General features: G+C 30.9%; 1 protein-coding gene and 1 pseudogene across 1 annotated transcript; both read left to right on the forward strand.

The window, feature by feature from the left end:
* The first annotated feature begins 1,513 nt into the window (after positions 1-1,513).
* On the forward strand, positions 1,514-19,953 carry LOC107019716 (annotated as a pseudogene).
* A 911-nt stretch (positions 19,954-20,864) lies between these two features.
* On the forward strand, positions 20,865-22,000 carry LOC107019976 (cytosolic sulfotransferase 12-like). Its single transcript, XM_015220323.1, has one exon. The coding sequence runs from the start codon at positions 20,865-20,867 to the stop codon at positions 21,852-21,854; it is 990 nt and encodes a 329-aa protein (XP_015075809.1). The 3' UTR covers positions 21,855-22,000.
* Positions 22,001-23,168: the final 1,168 nt, after the last annotated feature.

Here is a 23,168-nt window from a genome sequence, read left to right on the forward strand (position 1 = left end):
GCTGGTCATCCTGCGCAGAAAAGGACTTTGGCTTTGTTAGTGGCTTGTTATTATTGGCCTCGGATGCGAGATGACATCGAGGTGTATGTGTGGACTTGTCTTATTTGTCAACAAGACAAGGTCGAGACGAAGGCGCCGGGTGGACTGCTTGAGCCGCTGCCCATCGCTGAAAAGCCTTGGGACAGCGTCACTATGGACTTCATTACATGCTTGCCAAACTCAGAAGGGTTCGGAACCATCATGGTTGTGGTTGATCGCTTCTCAAAGTCCGCGACTTTTACTGCCACGATGGCCACTTGCAAAGCCAAGGAGGCAGCCCGTATCTTTCTGCGCGACATCGTCAAATATTGGGGCATACCCAATCATATCATCAGTGATCGAGAACCTTGATTCACCGGCACGTTCTGTAGAGAATTTTTCAGTCTATTGGGGTCGGAGTTACATTTTTCGACCAGCTTTCATCCACAGACGGATGGGCAGACCGAGCGTATTAACACGCTCTTGGAATGCTACTTACGGCACTATGTAAATGCAAATCAAAAGGATTGGGCCAAGCTGCTTGACACTTCTTAGTTTTCATACAATTTGCAGCGGAGCGAAGCAACGGGAAGGAGCCCTTTTGAATTGGAAACGGGGCAGCAGCCTAACATACCCCAATCTTTGCCCATTGACGCCGGCTTGAAGAGTCCGGGTGCCTATCATATGGCGAAAGCCTGGGAGGAGCAGGTTGACCTTGCACGGTCATATCTTGATAAGGTAGCCCGGAAAATGAAGAAAATTGCTGATCGGAAGCGGCGCCCAGTCGACCATTGAATTGGGGATCGAGTTATCGTGAAACTCAATCCTGGACAGTTTAAATCGTTGCGGATTGTGAGTCAAAGTTTGATTCACAAGTATGAGGGCCCTTTCGAGATTATTACCAAGGCTGGCAAGACTTCATATCGAGTTGATATGCCCCACCACTAGAAAATCCATCATGTCTTCCATGCTAGCCAACTGAAACCATACTTTGAAGACATGGAAGACAAGGAGCGGGGGCAGTCCGGGACAACTCGAATTTTTATCACGCCGCCAACCGTGGACAAACAGATCGAAGCCATCATTGATCATCAACTTGTTCGTGGCAAAGGTTGGAACAACTCAAGTTCACAGTTCCTTGTTCATTGGAAAGGGACAACACCGGAGGAGGCAACATGGGAGAAGTATGAGGACTTGTGGCAATTTCGCGACAAGGTCCATAATTATTTGTAGCTGTGTGGCGTCGGGGTCGTCACCAAATCAGGTGGTGTAGCGTGTACCGCCCCGCAAGGCGTTACATCAAAATCCAACAATTTTAGCACCTTCGTCAACGTGGTTTTGTCATATTGCAATACGGAGGGTCAAGGACACATGCCAATCTTCAGACCAAGGGTAAAGAACACATGCCAATCTTCAGACCAACCATTGGGGGTTGTTTGTAGGCTAAGATGAGCAATTAATGCTCACCTTGCCAAGACAAGGACGTCCCCCAAGGATGGGACAACACCTGATGGAGCAATTTCCTCTTTTGGAAATAAAGCAGCCTGCTACTGATGTACCGTGGTTTCACGGTATTTTTAATGATTTTTTCTTAAGTTTAGTGTGTGTCCAAAAGCCTTTTTGTATTGATTTTTATGTAAGTTTGTCCTTATTTGCAGGAAATCTGTCCAAAGATGAACGCGGAAGTTTTTGAGCGAGAAATGCAGAAGAGACCACCTACGGAGCTTATGACGGTCCGTCGAGTCTGTGACGGTCCGTAGGTTGCATCGTAGTGAGGAGAGAAGCTGCTGAAGGAAGATGGGGAAGTCTGACCTAGTGTGAGATTACGGAAGTCCATGACGGACCGTCATAGCCACGACGGTCCTTCCTGCTGGTTTGTCGTAATGATCAGAGAGTAGTCCCAGTACCCAAATTCCAAGTAGTTAAAGTATTATGGAACAGAGACCCTCGACGGACCGTCGTGCTTGGAATGGTCCGTCATACTTGTTCGTTGAGAGTAATGAAGAAAGCAGCAAAAGAATTTGTGAAGTATGGGACGACGGAGGCCATGACGGCCCGTCGTGACCACTACGGTCCGTCACGAGGTCCGTCGACTCAGACGCGTTTGGACAGATTTTCAGTAATTAGAATCCTTCTTTTATTAGGTTTTTGTTTTTATTATAAATAGTTCGAAAAACCTCATTTTTGGGGTTAGACTTTTTGATATTTTTAGTTCTCTTGTTCAAGTATTGAAGAATTAATTTCAGTAATTGATACACTTTTTCTGGAATTGATTGTTGGTGTTTTTGTTGATTAATCAAGTGAATTTCTTGATTTTATTCTTTCTCATTAAAGTAAGTGCATGAATTCTTATATTAAATGTATGAATGGTGTGTTTATGACCATGGGTAACTAAACTCCATAACTAGGGTTGTGGGAACAATGGGTGAATAATGAGGTAAAATCTAACTAAAATAGCAATTCTAGAATAGTGTCTTGCATGTATTAATAATTCTTTTGTTTAGAAGTCTTTTTAACGGATGACCAATGTGAGAACTCGCCTTAATGCTACTTGCCGGACCAAGGAGGTAGATAATAGGAAAAGAATTATCAACATAGATTTAGTGTACACTATCTAATAGGCTAGTGTCGGTTGGTACGAGGTAATAACTTAGTCAAATATCGAATACAATGCTTAATATGAGGTAAAGGTAAGGGTTAGTATAGCAATACACGTAGCCGGACCAAGGTGCGGAGTGAAATTTTCTAGATGCCGGACCAAGGATTTAGAGATACATAACTTATCACTTTACATGCAAGATACTAGGAAAGAATTGTTATAGTTAGAATTATCAAGTTAGGAACATGTGGGGAACACTTAAACCCTAGTTACTTTTATTAATTGATTAAGCTCCGAGATTTGAATGTGTTAGTTGTTTACTTTAATTTAGTTAATTATTTTCATTAATTTAGAAATAAAACCCCCCCTTTTTTTTGTCTTTTGTTTTCTAGGGAAATAGTTGACTAATAATAGTAATAATAGAATAAAGTTAAGTCTAAACTATTTTTCTCGTGGGATCGATCCCAACCTCATTAGTTGGGTTATTTACTTGATACGACCGCTTTACTTCTTATTTGAGAAGTAAGTTTGAGCGTATCAACTACCTTTTTGTAAAGTTTCTTTTTATAGATTTTCTTTTTGGGTTTTGCTTCCCAACGTTTTGACTGATTTAAAAAGGGACTTGTATAGAGTTATTAGGCAGATTACTCTTGTAAAGACTTGAAGAAATACATATTGGAAAATTGACATTTGCCTCCCAACTTAGCTTCCGATTTGGCCCTTGCTTGGTTGTTTTTGTGGACTGTTTTTGGCCGTCTTGTTGATACACCTTTGGGTGATTGTTTGGTTGTTTGGACTGAGCATTTGAAGGGCTGTGCAAGCATTCATTTGCTGTCAATGAGGTTGAGAAAATAGCCCCGTGACATAATGCTCATGAATCTAAATATGGGTATGATGACAACAAAAATAAGAGAAAAGGAGTGTGTATCGGTCAGTTTGATTCGGAATTTCATGTATTATCAGTTCAATTTTTGATTTGTATATGTCTTCTCACTTCTTTAAATGCTTTGATATAGTGAAACAAGAAAGATAATAAAAAATTACATTAATAAGAGAAAATATATTACGAAGGCTATAATTACATGTTATCACCAAACTAGTATGAAATTTTTTATGTTAATCAAATTGCGGTCCTTTATAAACTTGTAAATGCTACAACCTACAATTACAAACTAACCCAATAATTTTTTTATAAACCACTAAAAACCCAATAACCCAACAACAATAATCCAATAATATTTTTTTCGATTCGATTTTTGCATACCCCTACTTCACTAGGATGAAATCTCTATATAACATCAATTATAATTCTTTTAGAGTCAAATAACTTTATGTAATAACGAAATATAAAATTTTGCTAAATTATATGTCAAGATATTTCAACATCTTGGCATATACACCACATTAACAACTTCTTCAAAAACCTCATAAGTTTCTGAAGTCTTCACAAGTAGTATATATCTTCCATGAAACTATACTTCTTTGTAGTATCATATTTATTAGATTTTTTGCATTTAATATGACTTGCATCTTTGTCCAACCCTTTTCCTTAACATTCTCCAGCGCTATACAAATTGATATTGCTTCAATAATGATGATTTTCTCAGGATATTCAGTTGGGGTACCAAAGGATTGAAGCAAGTTATCTTAATGTTATGAACAACGTGGTTAGTTATCTTAATACTTAAAGGTTTTATTCATATCCTAAGCTTCCATAATAAGGAGAAAACTACTCTTACGTAGAGAAAAGAAATCCTTAATTTTCACGAGGGACTCACAAATCATAGTCAATTCACTACACTAAATTTTAGGGAAAATTATAAGTATTCCCTCCATCTATGCCTGAAATCCCAGAGACATATTTATACTATACTAAGATACTATTACCCCCTAAATTATTTTATAAATAATTTTCTACCCCTTTTTGGCATACGTGACACTAGCTTGAAAAAATGTAAACACACACTGGGCCCACAAAATAGTGTCAGGTAGGCCGAAAAGGGATAGAAATTATTTATAAAATAAGTTCAGGGGTAATAGGACCTTAGTATATTATAAGTATGCTATGATATTTCGGACATAGGTTGAGGTGTACTTGTACATTTTTTCTAAATTTTACACTAAAAAGGAATATTCTCTTTATATTTTTTTCTCCCTTTTTAATATTATATTATTATTATTATTATTATTATTATTTTATCATTGTATAACTAATAGTAAAATAATCGAAAAGAAATTTGGTGTGATGAATAGTGTTATATCAAATTCGGTGTAACACTATTTATACACTAAAATGGTGTAAAAATTGGTGTTTGGTTTGAGCACTAAAACACCAAAGGTTATGCCACAATAAGAAGTGGCGTAAAAAATTTGATGTTGGGTTGGAGATGGTCCAAGATGTAAGAATTGACACTCCTTTCAAAATTTTCAACACCATTTCAATAAACAATTAAGGGTAGTTTGGTAGCGTGTTAGAGTTATTCGGGTATTAGTAATGTATGAAATAATTCTGAGTGAATATATGTTTTTTGTATTAATTATAGGTCTAACCCATCGGTGGCCCCCTAAAGTTGACACTAATTTTCAGTTAGACATTTCAACTAGACTTTGTTCATTTTAAACACTTCAAGTCATGTCCCGTTGTGTCATTTTGACACTTTTTGCTGACATGACATAGTGAGTGTGAAACACTCCGTACCAACGAGTGGAGAGCTTATATTTAATCTATTTTTATTTAATTTTTTCTTCTTCTTTCCCATTTTAGTCACCATTTTTCAAAATTTAAACTCCTTCCATGGAGAAATAGATCTAATAGTGCTACAACACCAAGAAATTCAAGCTTAAACAACTTTTCTTATTTGTTGCCATACTTCCTCCTTAAAATGTTTTTAAACAAATTGAAATATATTTTCTTAAAAGAAAATTTAGAAAATTCTTTTAGGGACTCTGAGTTCAAATTTGAAGAATTTGATTTATTTGAGTTATAAGTAAGAGGAATCAAATTTTGCAAAGAAATTGTGCTTTTGTAAATAATTCCTTTCAAATAGTTAAATTACTATAAAAATATATCGAAGAAAATTAAAACAATATAGGTAGGGGGTTGTGGAATGTGGAGAAGACAATTTGGTGGGGGGAGAGGTTGAGGATCAGGGATGGGGGTGGTGGAGAAGACAACATTAGGGCTTGTAAGTGGTTAATTCTTTTTAAAATTATTTGGAAAAAATTGACACATGTCATTAAGTCATTGGCCTTTTTAAAAAAAATCAAAATTCATTACTTAAAAATTATTTTCAATATATATGTCACGTGTCTTTGTTTAATTCGTCAATTTGACACGTCATCGACGAGTGTGTTACACAGACCTTACATATTTGATTGATTATAAAAAAGTGTCAAAATGACACACCAAAACATGACATGAGGTGTCTAAAATGGACAAAGCCTAGTTGAGGTGTTTAAGTGAAAGTTATTGCCAACTCTTTAGAAGGCTAACGATGGGTTAGGCCTTAATTATATAGTGATTAGTCATTTTACCTTATGTTCTGCATAGAATAATAGTGCGTACTTTTATATATATATATATATATATATATATATGCTAAATGCTAGATGGAAAAGGCCCATGGCAAGCACATGCCCAATAGTCAAATTAATATTGTCGAAATTTGTTCAGTGAAACACTTATGCACTTATTATGCTTATGAAAATATTAGTATTGATGACGCAAGGGTCATGACTTCTGCAAAAGAGCGTTAATAGCATATACTATTAAAAATATTCAGAATATGTACAACAGAGTGTCTACTTGAACGATCTGCAAATACTAACTAATGTTATACACCTAAAAAAATAGCAAACATTTCAATTTTGACATATAAGATGACGATTTCATTATGTATCATATACAAGTACGTTGGCGTTCGCTTTCTAATAGTTAATCTTTTGCATTTAGAAAATCATAGCATAGGGATCTGTAACGATTCCTAAAAGATTGTATAATTGATGAAAGTGAAACTGTCTGAAAAGTGGATATGACATTAAAATCTGGTATAATACGTTACCTGGAAAGCTAAATAATGAAGGCATCCCAAAAAGCTAAACAATTGATTCATTTCATTCTCCTTACTGAGCAAACTTATACTGAGATTTTTCAAAAACTTATCTTCATCATTAAGAAAAAGTCACAAAATCAAGTAAGGGACTTATTCTAATTAGACAGTGTAAAGTCTTTCAAAAATTGAAAATATAAAGTACATTTTTTATTATATTAGCAAATATTTGTTTATGTATATATCATTGTCGAAATGTCGGCTAGTCAGGGGCAGAGGTACACTATACCCAATTGGACACCGAAAAATTACATAGTATATATAAGTAAAAATTACACCTTAAATGCTTATATAACATATTTTGGACACCCTTAAACACACTAAAGTCTCCTAGCCCCGCGATATCTTGAGCCAACGCATATTAGAGACCAACAACTTTAAAATATAACAAAAAAAAGCAGTAAACATTAAATTTTAATCATTTTTTTCAATAAAATTTTAAATAAAATTTAAAAGTAATTATTTAATTTAAATTTAATTAGAAAATTCCATTTTTTTTCTATACCGCTACTAAAAGTGAAAAAGGCTCTATATAGAATTTCCTTTTCAGAAAAACTCGTTTGATTTGACTCTTTATTTTTAATATCTTGTTGTTAAGTCGCCAAAGGTTGGTGAAATCTTGAATTATAAAAGTAATTTGATCATAAATTGAATTTTCTCTTTCTCTTTTTTCTTTTTCGTTAACTTCCTATTAAATAAACATGAAAATTCAAGCTAAATCTTACGTGGTTTGATTTTTAAAAAATTTGTATATTTTTTCATTAAAAAAAATTTAATTGATAATGTTACATGGTTCGATTTCAAAATTTTAGTGCACCCATCGTCAATTTTTATACCTATGCGATTCTTGGACATTCTTTATGAAATTTCTGGCTACGCCACTGTTGCTAGTGACATTAAAAGTTGAGAAGTTCGATAGGTACTTTCTATCTTCACTTCTAAATCTAATTAAGAAAATATCAACACTCTCATGATCTTTTCAGAATGCTTATATCCATGATGATTGATATCCCGTTGTAGAAGTACACAACTTTTTTATCGACAACTCTTCACTTACATTTACATTTCATGGATATACACTATTTGTTAGAATATATATATAAAAAAGATAGTCTAGTGAACTAAGTTATCGCTATGGAGTACAAAAAAGGGACAAACCATAAGATATGGCAACACATAGCAAAACAATTTATTCTTCCTTAGCATTTCTCCGAACAGTCTAATTGCTACAGCTAAAAAACATAATAACCACAATGTATTCCCCGTATTATATTCAGAGGCGGAGTCAAAATTTTCAATAAGGGGTTCAAAATTTGTAGAAATAGACACATGAACTAGCCAAAGGGGGTTCGAAATAAATTATATACTAGATTTCATGTGTCTGCGCCAGCGCATGCCGAACGTATGTTAGTTTTTTTCCTTCCAATTTATGTGACAAATGAAATTTGAAAAGGTGAACTAAATTTTTTATGTTTTTTCTAAAAAAATATTTTAAATTGTTAACTTATGGAGTACCTTTTATGTTATTTTCGAATAATATATGTTACTCCATCTGTTTTATTTTATGTGATACAAGTGATTTTAGGAAAGTAAACGAAATTTCTTATATGATTCTCACATATTTTTAGTTGTCATTTTACTGTGATTAATAATACTTTTTAGTTCTTACGTTATTTTCAAACAATATGGAACTTTTTTTGTTTCAATAAAAATAAGGGAGTCAACCAGATTTCATTATGTTTATTAACTATGTTTTTTCTAAAAATATCTTAAATTGTTACATTGCGTTTTTAAGCTTTTTTTTTAATGTAATTTTCAAATATGTATCAAATTAGAAATTAAAACGAAGAATTAAAGTTTTCAAACCATTACATTTCTATATTAAAATGTTGAAATCTTTAAAACTCCACATATATGCACAAACTAATAGAAGGAAGCCAAACAATTTCTTTTTAAAATAATAGTATATGAAAGATCATTTCAATAATAACACATATATATTTAATTTTTAATATATGACTCCTTCCTTTTTGATTTATATAAACTTATTTTTTATTTCATTTCAAAAAGAAAATAACTTCTGAATTTTAATTTTTTTTATATAGCATATTAAAGATCACAAAATTAAAAAAGTATTTCGATGCACAAAATTTAATATACATATAAATTTTAATTTTAATTTCGATTGGTTCCACCTAATATTATACTTGATATATAATTATTAAGAGTTAAGCGTAATCATTATTAATAACTTTTATATAATAATAGATATCACAATAACTCATAAAAAATGAAGAAATAACAAAAATGAGGTAATATTAATAATAATACCTAAAGATGTTTCTAGAACTAATTAATTTTCTTGTTATCATTCTTGGTAGATTTTTGCTTGCATGAGTTATATTTTTACCTTTGATCATCATTCACTTCATATATAGAAAAATGATTCTAAAATTATTTATTCTTGATAGATTTTTGTTAGAATGAAATTATATTTTTATTCTTGGTCATCTTTAATACAAATATGTCATCCTATTCATTTTTATTTGTAAAGTTACTTTTAACATCTTTTTCTTTAATTTCAATCTAATATATATTATTAATTTTATCACACTAATTTATTTTCAAGTATATTCATTAGAGCCAAAATAAAGATTGAAATAATTAATTCATGATATTTTTTATAAAAAGTAGGCTTTTTTTATAAGCATAATGAATAGAAAACATATTAAGAATTAAATTAAAGTAATAACAAAATAGAGTAATAATAAAATGGATATTACAATAACTCACAAAAGAAATAAAAAGGAAATGAAGTAATAACAAAATAAGTTAATGGTAATAATAATAACTTAAGATGTATCTAGAACTATTTAATTTTTTATCATCATTCTCAGTAGATTTTTGTTAGCGTGAAATTACATTTTTGCCCTTGATCATTATTCACTTCATATATAGAAAGATAATTCTAGAATTATTTATTATATTTCTTCATAGATTTTTGTTAGAGTGACATTACATTTTTGCCCTTGGTCGTCCTCCCACTTCACTCTTCTATAGTAATAGAAATACGTATAAAATTATTTAAACTATGACAAACAATATAATTTTTGGACGAATGAGGTTCAGATGAACCCCCCTCATACAAGTAGCTTAGCCCGTGATTGTATTGGCAATTTGGCAGCATATAAGACATTTCCCAGAGAAATCATAACTTTTATGTTAAGAGATATAAAATAGGGGATAAAAAAAATTAAAATATGAAGGGAAAAAATGTATTGTCAAAGTAAACTAATTGGGTTACAAATGCTGCCAATAATTCATCATATATCTTGTTAGAAATTTGGATCTCTTTCTAAGAACTCTTTTCCTTTTGGGTGGTAGCAAATATTTGAATCATATTTATGTATGTCTTTTGGCTGGATTGTGTTGTTTTATGGTGATTTTTCACCGAAATTCTTGATGTATACATAACTTGTTTTTGTAGTTTGAATAGGTTACAGAAAAATTTATTGTAAAAATTAATGTGAAAGTCAGATGTAGATTGACCTTTTATATCTTTTTTTATTCTAGATGATGATTTCCTTAATTGAATTTGAAATAGTTTGTTCGAAAATATCTCATGATTAACATGCAACAATTGCTTCTGTAAATGTAAAAAGTCATGAGAATTTTTTTAGGAATATGCTAAACTGTAGATTGATGGTGTTGCGACAATAGACGTGTACGAGTACCCAACATAAAAAAAATATGCAAAGTATGAATCATATATAAATGAGAGATCACATTAACGCAGGTTATGTCAAATATGTCTTTCGTCGTCACAAAGAGTAATTTTTCTCCCAATTCACCAGAGATAGATGTTGTGGTTGTAGCGCTATCAATGCAGCTACTCACTTAGCTTCTTTGTGTAGAAAAATGTTTATGGGATTCATAAAAAAATATATATCAATGAACCTTGAAAGGAAAATATCTTTGATGGTATCAGATAATCAAGTAGAAGCCATGATGTATAAAATAAAGAGAGTAAATATGATTGATTAGATTTGATCAGAAGGTTCAAATTTGAATCTAGAGCGAGTTACGGGGTCCTACTTAAGCATGTAGAGAGGACTACAATGGATTTTGAAAGTAACAAAGTGCTCTGTTACATCATCGACATTTAAGATTTTAAATATCAACTCTATTCAAACAGAATTCCCTCTACAAGTAGGGAACTTGTTGTATATATAAAGACACAACAATACATGTTTTTTATTACTTTGGTACAAAGATGCATACCTCTATACGTTCTCCTCTACTTGAAGTAACTGGTAGGTTTGTATCTGAGAAACTTCAACTATAAAATGAGTAAAATAACTCTTGTAAGAGTAGGTGAGCTGAGGCGTCTAACTATAGCCCTCTCTCTCTCTCTCTCTTTATATATATATATATATATATATATATATATATATAGGTCATGTGAGTATCAAAATTACAAATCTTAGATGAATAATTTACCTCTTAATCAACTACCAAATATAGTATTATTTATGCAGAATCTAATACTTGCATAACTCATATTTAAATGAGCTACCAAATGATCTCATTAAGGGTTGTTTGGTAGTTGATAAATAGAGTTATGCATGTATTAGTAATGTAGGAATTAGTTGAGTGCATATATCGATTACTATATGCAAGTACTAGGAACGAAGATATTCGACCTCCGTGGTGAATAACATGAGAGAATCGAGGTTGAGATGATTTGAACATGTGAAGATAAGATGCACATGTGCCTTAGTGAGGAGGTGTGAAAGGTTGACTATGGTGGATCTAAGAAGAGGTAAAGCTAGGTCAAAAAAATATTGTCGAAATGTGATTAGACAAGACATGAAATACTTAAAGCTTATCGCAGAGAAAATCCTAGATAGGAGGATATGAAAGTCGAGATTAGCTTACCTAGGATATGATCCATTTTTCCTTAAAAGTATTATTATTATTACTCTCTTGCTACATTATTCTTTGATTTTATCATTACATTTTATTTCTTTTGCTTCGGTTATCATACTATTGTTTTATTGTATTGTCCTTTTCTCCATTGTTTCAACATAATTTCTTTACTAGTCATTTATTTTCTTTTCATACCTAATTTTATATATTTTACTTGAATCTATGATTTATATATATAAAAAAAAATATTCACCTTTTACAAGATCAAAGGGGTAAGGTTATATGTAACTATCCTCTCAAACCCCATTTATCAAATTACACTGAAAAATTGTTTTTATTGTATTATGTTCGGACTCATATTTAAATTCTTTCTTTCTTTTCTTTTTAATGTTGGATAACAGGATGCAATACCTTGTTCCTAATTTTTTTTTTCAATTTTCATTTTCACATCACTATTTATCACTATTATATGACTCCTCTTGTTTAAATTAATAACATGACATTGTTTGATAGGATATTGAATTTTTTAAAAAGATATAATTTAAAAAGTCTAAAACAAATTATAAATTTGTTATAAGACCCCAAAAATTTTTAAGTTAAGACTCGACCCATTCTTCATTTGTGAATATGATCTTACTGGGTGATTCTTAAATTCCTCATATGTGCAAAGGTCAATTCTTTAGTTTGAGAATAAATTTAGTAATGAATTAAGATCACTAGAATCATCTAACACAAAGTTAAGTCAAAAGCTTCCATACCGATTAAGTTTTGATGTAAGATTCTACTTGGGTCAACTTCAAACGACCATATCTCTTAGAATATAATACATGACCCATAACCTATCAAATTTAATATATTTGAATCCTTTTAATTTCCAACGCCACCAATTTTGCATCATTCCGAGTTACGAGTAAATAATTATGACCATTTTAATAACCCAATACAGTGCAGTGATAAATTAGCCGGTGGAAAAACATTGAAAATGGTCATTTTGACTTTTTACCTCTAAAAAAATCTTAAATGAATTTCTTGACTAATTAAAGACCCAAACCAATCACATTTTCATCTCTTAATCCCTCATTCTCTTCTCTCTCAAACCCCAAGGCAAAATCCTAAGGAAAAATCTAAGTGTAGAAGACTTCATTTTAGATTCTTCCATTCTTTTTTCAAGATTCTTCTTTGAGGTAAATCCTTCTCCAAGAATTTCAGTTTTTCCAACTTAAATTTCTTCATACAATTATGAATCATTAATGAGAATCCTAATTCTTGGCCATAGAGTTTCAAGAAACTAATGCAAAATGGCAAGAAAAGGTTTTCTTGATTGTTCTTCTTCAAGCTAGGGTTTCAAGGCTTCTAATCAAATTATTCTTAAGTATTCTTCAAGAACCTTGTTCTTCCGGGTAGTAAGGCTATCATAGTGTTGGACTAGTTCGTCCTCACGCCTACGTCTACTTTTAAATCAGTAAAAAAAAGTACTCTAGGAATCTATCCTTAGATATGATTATACTTGAGATGAGTTGATTTTAAGTTCTTAAGTTCCTGATTGTTTTTGAAATTCTATTCATAATTATTGAATTGCTATATGTTATGCATTGAGATTCTTGTCGTTCATGTCTACATTTCAGCATGAGCCCTATGAATTAAGTATTCTTGATATGAGTAGTATCGTTGAGTTCTTGAGTTCTGAGTATTGAGTTTTTTATATTATTATTGAGATCCTTGAGTTGATTTGTCCATGTTTATATTTCAGCATGAATCCTATTTTGAGTTATAAAATTTGAGAATCTTTTAAATCCAACATTTGTGTTTTAAACTGATTTTCTGATAAAGCAAAGATGAGTGAGAAAGAGTTTTAAAACATGACTAATATGATAGTTGAGTTGTCATCAATGTTTAATCAGTATGACTTTCTGAGTCATCAATGATCGTATTACAATATGATTTTTGATATTGTTTTGACAAAGAGTTTTCAAATATGAATTCAGTAAGAGTATAAAGGAGCTAAGTATCCTCAAAGGTATCAACTTTTACATTGAGAAAAGAGAAACTTTGATATCTAAATGAGTTAATGAGTTTAAAGATATTTTTAGAGCATTTAATTCTTTTAAGAGATTATTTTGAGTAAAATCCCCATAAACCATGTATGCCAACATGGGTAAAGGAACATACTTTTTAAATGAATTATTAGTGCCTTCGGGTAGAGCTTAGTGGATTCACTTAGAGGTGTCCTATATCCCAACAAGGTATAGGACAGTTCTGGTTTCGTGGGCGAGATGTTATATCATCACGTAGCTCATATTGATGGTTATTGATTAGAGAATCTCCCAATTAGTGTTAAAAGTATATTTTTATTATATCACTTAATAAGTTGGTATTTTTGTAAAGTTTTAATGATTTCACTTATTTATTTCTTTACATTTAGTTGAGTATATATCTATATTGCAAACCTTTCATTCAATTATTTATTATTCAGTTATTTTATATTCTCATACATTCGATAAAATGATGTCATTCGACCTGCATCTGATATGGGGATGAGTTCAGACAACTCAAAATCCGCATAAACCATGTATGCCAACATGGGCAAGTGTACATACTTTTTAGATGAATCCTTAGTGCCTTTGGGGAGAGCTTAGTGGATCCACTTAGAGGTGTTCAATATCCCAGCAAGGTGTAGGACAGTTCTAGCAGCATGGGTATCGTTGTATCATCATGTATCTCATATTGATGGTTATAAGTTAGAGCATCTTCCAAATAGAGTTAAAAGTATATTTTTATTATATCACTTAATATGTTGAGCTCAGAGATGAGTAAGTATGTTTGTAAAGTTTTAATGATTTCACTTCTTTATTTCTTTACATTCAATTGAGTATATATCTATATCTGTTGTAGACCTTTCATTAAGTTATTTTTTATTCAGATATATTACATTCTCATACATTTGATGTAATGATGTCATTCGACCTGTATCTTTTAAGGATGTAGATACAGGTTCTTAGGATCATCAACAAGAGTCTATTGAGATCACTCCATCCGCTCGTTAGCTTTTGAGTGAGACCTCCTTACTTTCGGAGGACTCCAATTTTTAAGAGTTGTTAGTAGTAGCTTTTGAGGTGTCTTGGGTCTTGCCCGGACACTCATCTTTATACAGTAAAGGTTTCATAGATAGATATTTTGGAGAGTCTTTCTGTTTCAGATATTTTATTTAAAATATATGTTTTATACTTAATATATTCAACAAAGTTTTGAGATTCAGTATAGTGTTTTTCAATTTGATGCTTATGTATGCTCGAGTTAGTCTTTCGCTTGTAGTCAATCAAATAAAGGGTTCACTAGGGGGTCAACAATGATTCTCGAGTGCCGACCATATCTAGGGTATAGGCTCGAGTGTGACATTTGTATAGGATAACAAATCACCTCTTTAAAGAGAAATTCTTTTTGCACTCACAAAAACATAACATGAAGTGTGATATGGATCACTAATTATTGTAACACTCATGTTATTAACACCACTCTTGAGTCTGCATAAAGTATAATAAGAAAAGTAAATTAAAAGTTTCTAATAAAAAGACATGAAAAACGTAAAGTAGAGAGCTCATATGTAACGATCCGTTTGGTTGTTTTGAGTATCAGAGCTTTTGATTTTATAAAAGACTCTTTTGATAGATTGAAAATAGATATTTTAGACTAATCGTAACTACAATTATGAAATTAGTGGGACAATTTTAATAATTAATTTAATTGATGATTAAAGAAGATAACATTAAAAGTTAATATTGATCCACTTTTATAATTAGTCTTTTAATAATTAGGATAATAAATAATCAGCAAAAGAAAAGAGAGTAGGGCGGTGACAATTAGAAGGCGTGGAAAATTCATGAGGTACAATCTCGCCAGACCTTTGTTCTTGTGAAATTGGATAAAATGTAAGTGTTATTTACTAGTATTATATGTTGGGTTGGAAGAAGTGGATTTCAATTAATTTTGGGGCAAGGGATTAATTAAGTGAATGTGGGGGAAAACTTTAATGGCCATTAATTTAATAATGGTTGGATAACGATTAAGGAGATGATTAACAATTTTATGATATCACTCTCTTCATTCCTTTTTGCTTGTCCATTTTTTAATTGACACACATATTAAGAAAATAATTAATGATATAGTGAATTTATCATTTTATCCCTATTAATTATGAAGTTGATGAAAAGTTTTATATTTTTCAAAGTAATTAATCATTTAATTGAAGATATAATAGGTAAAAATTTGTCCTTTCTTGATTTGTCAAATGGACAAGTAATTAGAGACAACTATAAATGGAAAAAGGAACGGAGGGAGTATTAAGGTGTTATTGAAATTGAGAAAGAAAGATGGAATTAGAAGTGCAATGTTAAGCCTTCTAATTGGTCCTTATGCCTAATTATGGTTGATTATTATAGGTACTGCTTATAGTTTTAAACATTAGACAGATGTTAGTTCTTTCACTTGTTTTCGTAGTACCCATAGTTTTGCTAATTAACTAGGTTTGATATTAATTATTTTATTTTGTTATCATATTATAAAATAAGTTTTGATATATTGTGATATGTAATTAAATATTAAGTATATAATATTATATGAATTCCATTAAAGTTATGCTGATTGGAGAAATTAAGATTTATCCTTAGGCTTGAACTTTAGGAAAATTGATTATAGAATTGGGTGAATTTTCAGGTCTAAGCTAGACATATAGAAACGGGGGTGTCTATAGACTCGTTAACTTAAAAATTATGCATACTTGATACATTGGAAAGGTTCGGAGGCATTGAGGAACAGAAAAGTATTTAAAAAGTAGCTTGTTTGACTTCGATTCTTCGATGGAGATAGGTTATGGTTTATTCTATTTGATAGATAGACTCTTGATAGTGATGGATATGCATTGAGTGATATTGTGAAGTTCTCTATGTACTTGATTATGTGGTTGTGTGGTTTGTGATTGGTCTGAAATCCTGAGACCGTGAAATTTCTAATCTGAAACCATCTCTATCAAAGTGATGCCTTGAATAAATAAGACTTGATGAAATATTGTTAATGAAGTGAAAAATGGTGATAATAAATGGTAAACTAACGATAGATTGGATCGGGTGCCACGTTTCGGTATGGTATTATTGGATCGGGTGCCACGTTCCGGCATTGTATTACTGGGTCAGGTGTCACGTTCCGGCATAGTATTGGATTGGGTTCCACATTGCGTCATGGTATTATTGGATTGAGTGTCACGTTCCGACATGATATTATTGAATGGGGTGTCACATTCTCGCATGGTATTATTGGATCGAGTGTCGCGTTCCGACACGATAACATTAAAGGAAAATATATTGAATTAACTTAATGTACTCAATCTCAAAGAAATTCATTTCCTAAATGAGAGTGGTGTGGAGGCATGAGTCCTCGTGTGTGTATTTGGTATTGTGACAGATATACGTACTTGCTTCAGTGGTATTGTCACTTGTTCATGTTGTTGTGTTATAGTTGATTTATGTTATTACTTTATGCATATTAGTTTCTATTTTGAGTCGGGCGATAATATCAACTCGATACATGTTGTCTTGTACTGAGCCCTACTTGTGTTTTTCTTTATTTTGCTTGTGTGGAGTGCAAAGTGTACCATCGACTTCAAAAATCGCCCTCAACTCTAGAAAGCTTCTGGCACATCAAGTTTTAGGGTGAGCTATTTATTTTTAGCTCGTGTTGGATTCTCTCGGTCATGACATGATGTCCTTAATTTTTGGGTACAAACTACTTTTTTATTTATTTGGTGTCTTTGATATTCTTAGACTTAGTATTTGAGGGTTTAGATGTTCTTGATGTGATGACTTTCAGATTTTGGGGAAACAATATTTAATAGACATTGGTGGATTTGTGTTTATTATATTAATAAGATTTAACCGCATTATGGTTTGTAAGTTGAACAATAAATATCAGTTGAGTTTGAATTCATTGGTTCGCCCATCTAGGAGGTTAAGCCTGAGTGTCACCATGGCTCATTTTTTATCATGACATCACATGTAGTGTAACTAAATATTATGTGAATAATAAGTGTATTTATGCATATCTATGTTATATAAATCTCAAACTTGAAAAAAAGACACTCAATTCAAAACACTGGTAACATCTCAAAGTTCTCCTACCAAATATTCACAAGAGGACCTAAGCAGGGGCGGATCTACTTAGGCTCGTGGGGGTGTCACGCCACCCACGAGCTTGGGTCGAAACACGATGTATGTATAGGTGTATATATGTACCATTTGTATAAATAAACAAATGGCACCCACAAAACCAAAAGGCGCTGTGGTGCCACTGGTAGAGGGTGGTACTCCCGCCTCTCAGACCCCGGATCAAAATCTAGATAACAATATTTTTTTAAAAAAAAACCCTCGAAAGATGGGGAATTCAGCTTCAACAATTCATATTTTGAAGATTATATTTCCTTTTTTCTTTTAAATTCTAGTTGACTTATTTTTAATTAGTAATTATTGTTGACTAATTTAATTTATTAATCTTTAATTTTTTATAATTTGATATTAGTTATTTGTTTGATGGAGACGTGTTAAAAATACCTTTAAACCATGTCACATTAAATGAAGATATTCTGTATTAATAATTTTATTTAAAATGTCCATACGGTTAATAATTTATTCTAAAAATGTCTCCACTATTGATATTTGACCCTAAAAATGTCTATGTTGTTATTTTATTATGTCAAAAATACACCTTTTCTAATGAACATAATTTTTTTTCTAATAAAATTATTGTTTTTAAAGAATCCCTGTCTTGTTTCTTTTCTTTTGAAACCTTTTAGTTAAAGAAAATGGAAATAGTAATATTTTTATTAATCTCATATTGTAATTTAAATAGAATAATGTCATGTACTTTGTAAATAATATCATAGTAACTTCATCTTTAATTTTTATTTAGATATAATAAAATCCTTTTTCCTAATAAAATAAAAAAAAATCTATTTCTTAATCTTTTTAGAATTGATTAAGTAAATATTTAAAATATCACTTTCTGCCATGAAGTAGATAAAAAATGAAATATGAAATAAGAGTGGTGATTAATATTAAAGTGATTTGTTTAGTTTGTTAGCAAGGGACATATTTACAAATATAAGTAATTTAAAATATGTAAACTCGTCGAGAACTATTATAAATGAATAACATATATTTATAATATTAGTAAAATTATTTTAAAAAAAGTTACGCTTTATGGATTTTGTGTGGAATCGAAACCTAAGGTTGATTTAGTGATCTAAGCAATGTGTGTACTTGGCACCCACGAAATTCAAATCCTGGATACGCCTCTGGACCTAAGTCAATAGTGTAAGAAATTTCTCTCTACCCTAACTAAAGAAAAAGGATGGATAAAATCATTTATCTACAATTATGAAGGTTTTTGGTTATCATTAAGAGCAATTCAAGCTGTGATTGCATGTCAACAACAATTTGAAGCTCAAAATAGTGATACCATTCTTGTTACAACTTCAAAATCAGGAATTGTTTGGTTAAAATCACTTTTATTTGCATTAGTGAATCAAAAAAACCATCTTATTTTCGAAAAAGATCACCCTTTACTTTTAAAGAACCCTCATGATCTCACTTTGTTTTTGGAACTTGATATGTATGTTGATGGTCAAGTCCTTGATTTTTCATCGTTAACTTCACCTAGACTCTTGGAACCTCATGCGCCCTTTGCTTCATTGCCAAAATCAATCCAAGATTCTAGAACCAAACCTATTTACTTATGTAGGAATTCAAGAGACACTTTTATTTCTATGAAGCATTTTACAAATAACTTAGGACTTGATGATCACAAAGATACCAATTCCATTGGAGAAATGTTTAATCATTTTTTAAAGGTATATGAGTCGTTGTGATCCATTTTGGAATAATGTACCTAATTATTGGAAAGAGAGTATAGAAAAGCTTGATAAAGTACTTTTTTTGATGTATGAAGAAATTAAAAAGCAACTTAAAATTCAGTTTAAACGCTTGGCTAAATTGTTGAAATGTTCATTTTCCATTGAAGAAGAAAATCGTGGAGTTGTGGATGAAATATTAAGAATGTGTAGCTTTGGAAATTTGAGGAATTTGGAGGTGAATACAAAAGGAAAAATGTTATTTGGAGTGAAAAATAAAAATTACTTTCATCAAGGGGAAGTTGAGATTGGACGAATTATTTTACTGTCGAGATGAATGATAAACTCAATCATATCATTGAACAAAGTTTCAAGAATCGAGATTAAAATTTTCATATATTTGATTAGGTATTTATATGATATATGTGAATTGAATGTAGTTTATTTATTTTTAAAATCAATAATGTACGAGTTTTGAGAGTAATTTAGCAAGAACATACAAAAAAAAGTTGTATTGTAGCACTAATATATATTATTTTAAATGTTCATTACTCAAATTGTTGTAAATTATGTATTAATTAAAATGAATTGTACTTCTAGCATGTTTTTCTTATCATTGATTGTTTGCAAAATATAAAAATGTGTCAAGTTTAACTATGAATGGATGGTGCACTTTTGTTACACTATATTACACCGAATTCATTATATTCGATCATATGTAAAAATATTCACGTCATATGTGCTTTTTAAAAATAATATAAAATTTATCAGGAATAAGTAAAAATAAATGGAGAAAATATATGGATAAATTAGATTATTCTTTTTGTTATTTAAAGTAGATTTTTTCATGGTTATAAGTCAAAGAAAAGTGATATAAATAAACTCCAAAGAATTAGTCTTGAAATTAAAATTATTATTTGACAAAGATGATAAAACATTACATGAATTTTGCTAAACATTCTGACATCACTATAAGAAAACTGTTAATTTCATGGGGATTTTCTCCCATTTCCCTGGGGATTAGTATGAAAATTACGCAGAAAACTTATTTTCCTGCAAATTTTCATATAAATTTCCAAAAAAATCCCCATATAATTAACAGTTTTCTTATAATGCATACTCTCATTAATAACACTTCCTTAATAAATTAAATAAGTTATATCAAAGTAATTATCACTAATAGAAAGACATGAAAAATGTGAAGTAGTGAGCTCACATGAAGTGCATGACTAAACGTTCACATGAATAATAAGTGTATTCATGAATATTTGTTATAAAAAACCCAAACTTGAAGAAAATACTCAATTGTTAAATCATGACACCTTCTCCTCCAAGATATTTACAAGAGGATAACCTAAGTGAAGAGTGTAAGAAATTGCTCCCTATCTTACCAAAAGAAAAAGGATGGATTGGATCATATATTTACAATTATCAAGGTTGTTGGATACCACCAAGATTGCTTCAAGGTATGATTGCATGTCAACAACGATTTCAAGCCGAAGATAGTGATATCATTCTTGTTACTACTCCAAAATCAGGAACTACTTGGTTAAAATCACTTTTATTCGCTCTAATTTATCGAGTGAAACATCCTATTTTTGAACCTAATCACCCTTTACTTGTTAAAAGTCCTCATGTGCTTGTTCCATTCTTGGAGCATACACTCTATGTTGATGGTCAAGTTCCTGATTTTTCAACTTTCACTTCACCTAGACTTTTCGCAACTCATGTGCCCTTTGCTTCATTGCCAAAATCAGTCCTGGATTCAAAAACCAAACTTGTTTACTTGTGTAGGAATCCTAAGGACACTTTTATTTCTATGTGGCATTTTGCAAACAATTTAAGACTTCACCACAAAGATACCAGTTCCATTCATGAAATGTTTGATCTTTTTTGTGAGGGGTTGAGCATTTATGGTCCGTTTTGGAATCACGTGTTGGATTATTGGAAACAAAGCATAGAAAATCCTAACAAAGTGTTTTTCTTGATGTACGAAGAAATTAAAGAGAAACCAAAAATTCAGCTTAAACGTTTGGCTGAATTTTTGAAAATTCCATTTTCTATAGAGGAAGAAAATTGTGGAGTGGTAGATGAAATATTAAGAGTGTGCAGCTTTGAGAATTTGAGAAGTTTAGAGGTGAATACAAATGGAAAGTTGTCAACTGGAGAGGGAAATAAAGCGTTCTTTCGTCGAGGGGAAATTGGAGATTGGAGGAATTATTTTACTACAGAGATGAATTATAAACTCAATCATATCATTGAAGAAAAGTTTCAAGGATCTGGATTGAAATTTTCATATGTTTAATTAAGTATTAGTATGCTATAGTTTCAATTGAATGCAATTACATACTTTGAAAATAAATGTTGAACTAGTTGTGTTTGAGAGTAATTTAACAAGAATAGACAACAAAAGTTCTATTGTTGTATCAATACTATCTTAAATGTTCATTACTCAAATTTGTTATAAATTTAATAGTAAACTTATTCGCGCTTCGCACAGTTATTCACAAAACTAAAAAAATATATGAAATTAATCTTATTGCAAGTAAGTTTAAAATGTTAAATATTATTGAATTTATAAAATAATATTTTGATGATTTTGATATATATGAATTAAGAAATAAATAAAAGCAACTTCTTGCAAATAATGGACCAAGAAGTTACGTTGTAAAACTCAAACTATTCAAAAATCCAAAAGTCTAATCATATCATCACATATATATTTTTAAGGAAAAGAAGTAAAAATAAAAATAACTACAACAATATTTCAACACAAAAACTAAATAATTTTTTTTAAAAAGATACACTCTAACAAATATATTCTTGAAAGTATAGTATAATTAACCTTCGGTGTCGTGAGGTTATCTAATTAAGAAACTTGATGTGACATTAAATTTCGTAGAAATATGTATAATTAGTTTGAAAGTGTTATAAATTCATTGAATGAGGGGATAGTCCATAAAGTTGGTACATGAACAACCATCCATATTCACTAGGTTTCATGAACCTTTTTGGATAAGAATATATCTATTTATTATGATACTTAATATGGTGACTTTTGGAGTGATTTCTCACTCTATAAATAGGGTTTTACATTCACTATTGTATGATATACAGATGACACTTAAATACACTTGAATAAGAAGAAAATTTTCCTTCTTCTATCTACTTCTCTTGTCTTCTTTCTCTTTATGATTATATTCTTATGAGCTTGATTTTATAACACGTTATCAGCACGAGTCTCTATCTAATTGAGAGTGAGTTCTTGTTTTTCTTTAGCTCATATCTTGGTTGATATCGTTATGAAGATCAAAGTATTATATGCATAAAATTAGGTATGTATTTTCTAAAATATTTTATGATTTAGAATAAAATAGTGTTCAGTCACTAACAATTATCAGGAACCGAAGACATATACTACTATTAGTTGAATATGACATGCTATACAAAACTTCTTAAATGGAAGAGCATGAGTTTGAATATTATTTTGATTGTTTTGAGAGACTCAAAGGATAAATCACGTTGTACTTCGGTTTATTATACCGTTGGTTAAGGGTAAGACGATGGATTCAAGTTTAATCGCACCAAAAGGGTAAGACATCAGGTTAAAGTCCGGATG

This window comes from Solanum pennellii, chromosome 5 (genome assembly GCF_001406875.1).
Source record: "Solanum pennellii chromosome 5, SPENNV200".
In the NCBI taxonomy this organism is placed as follows: Eukaryota; Viridiplantae; Streptophyta; class Magnoliopsida; order Solanales; family Solanaceae; genus Solanum; species Solanum pennellii.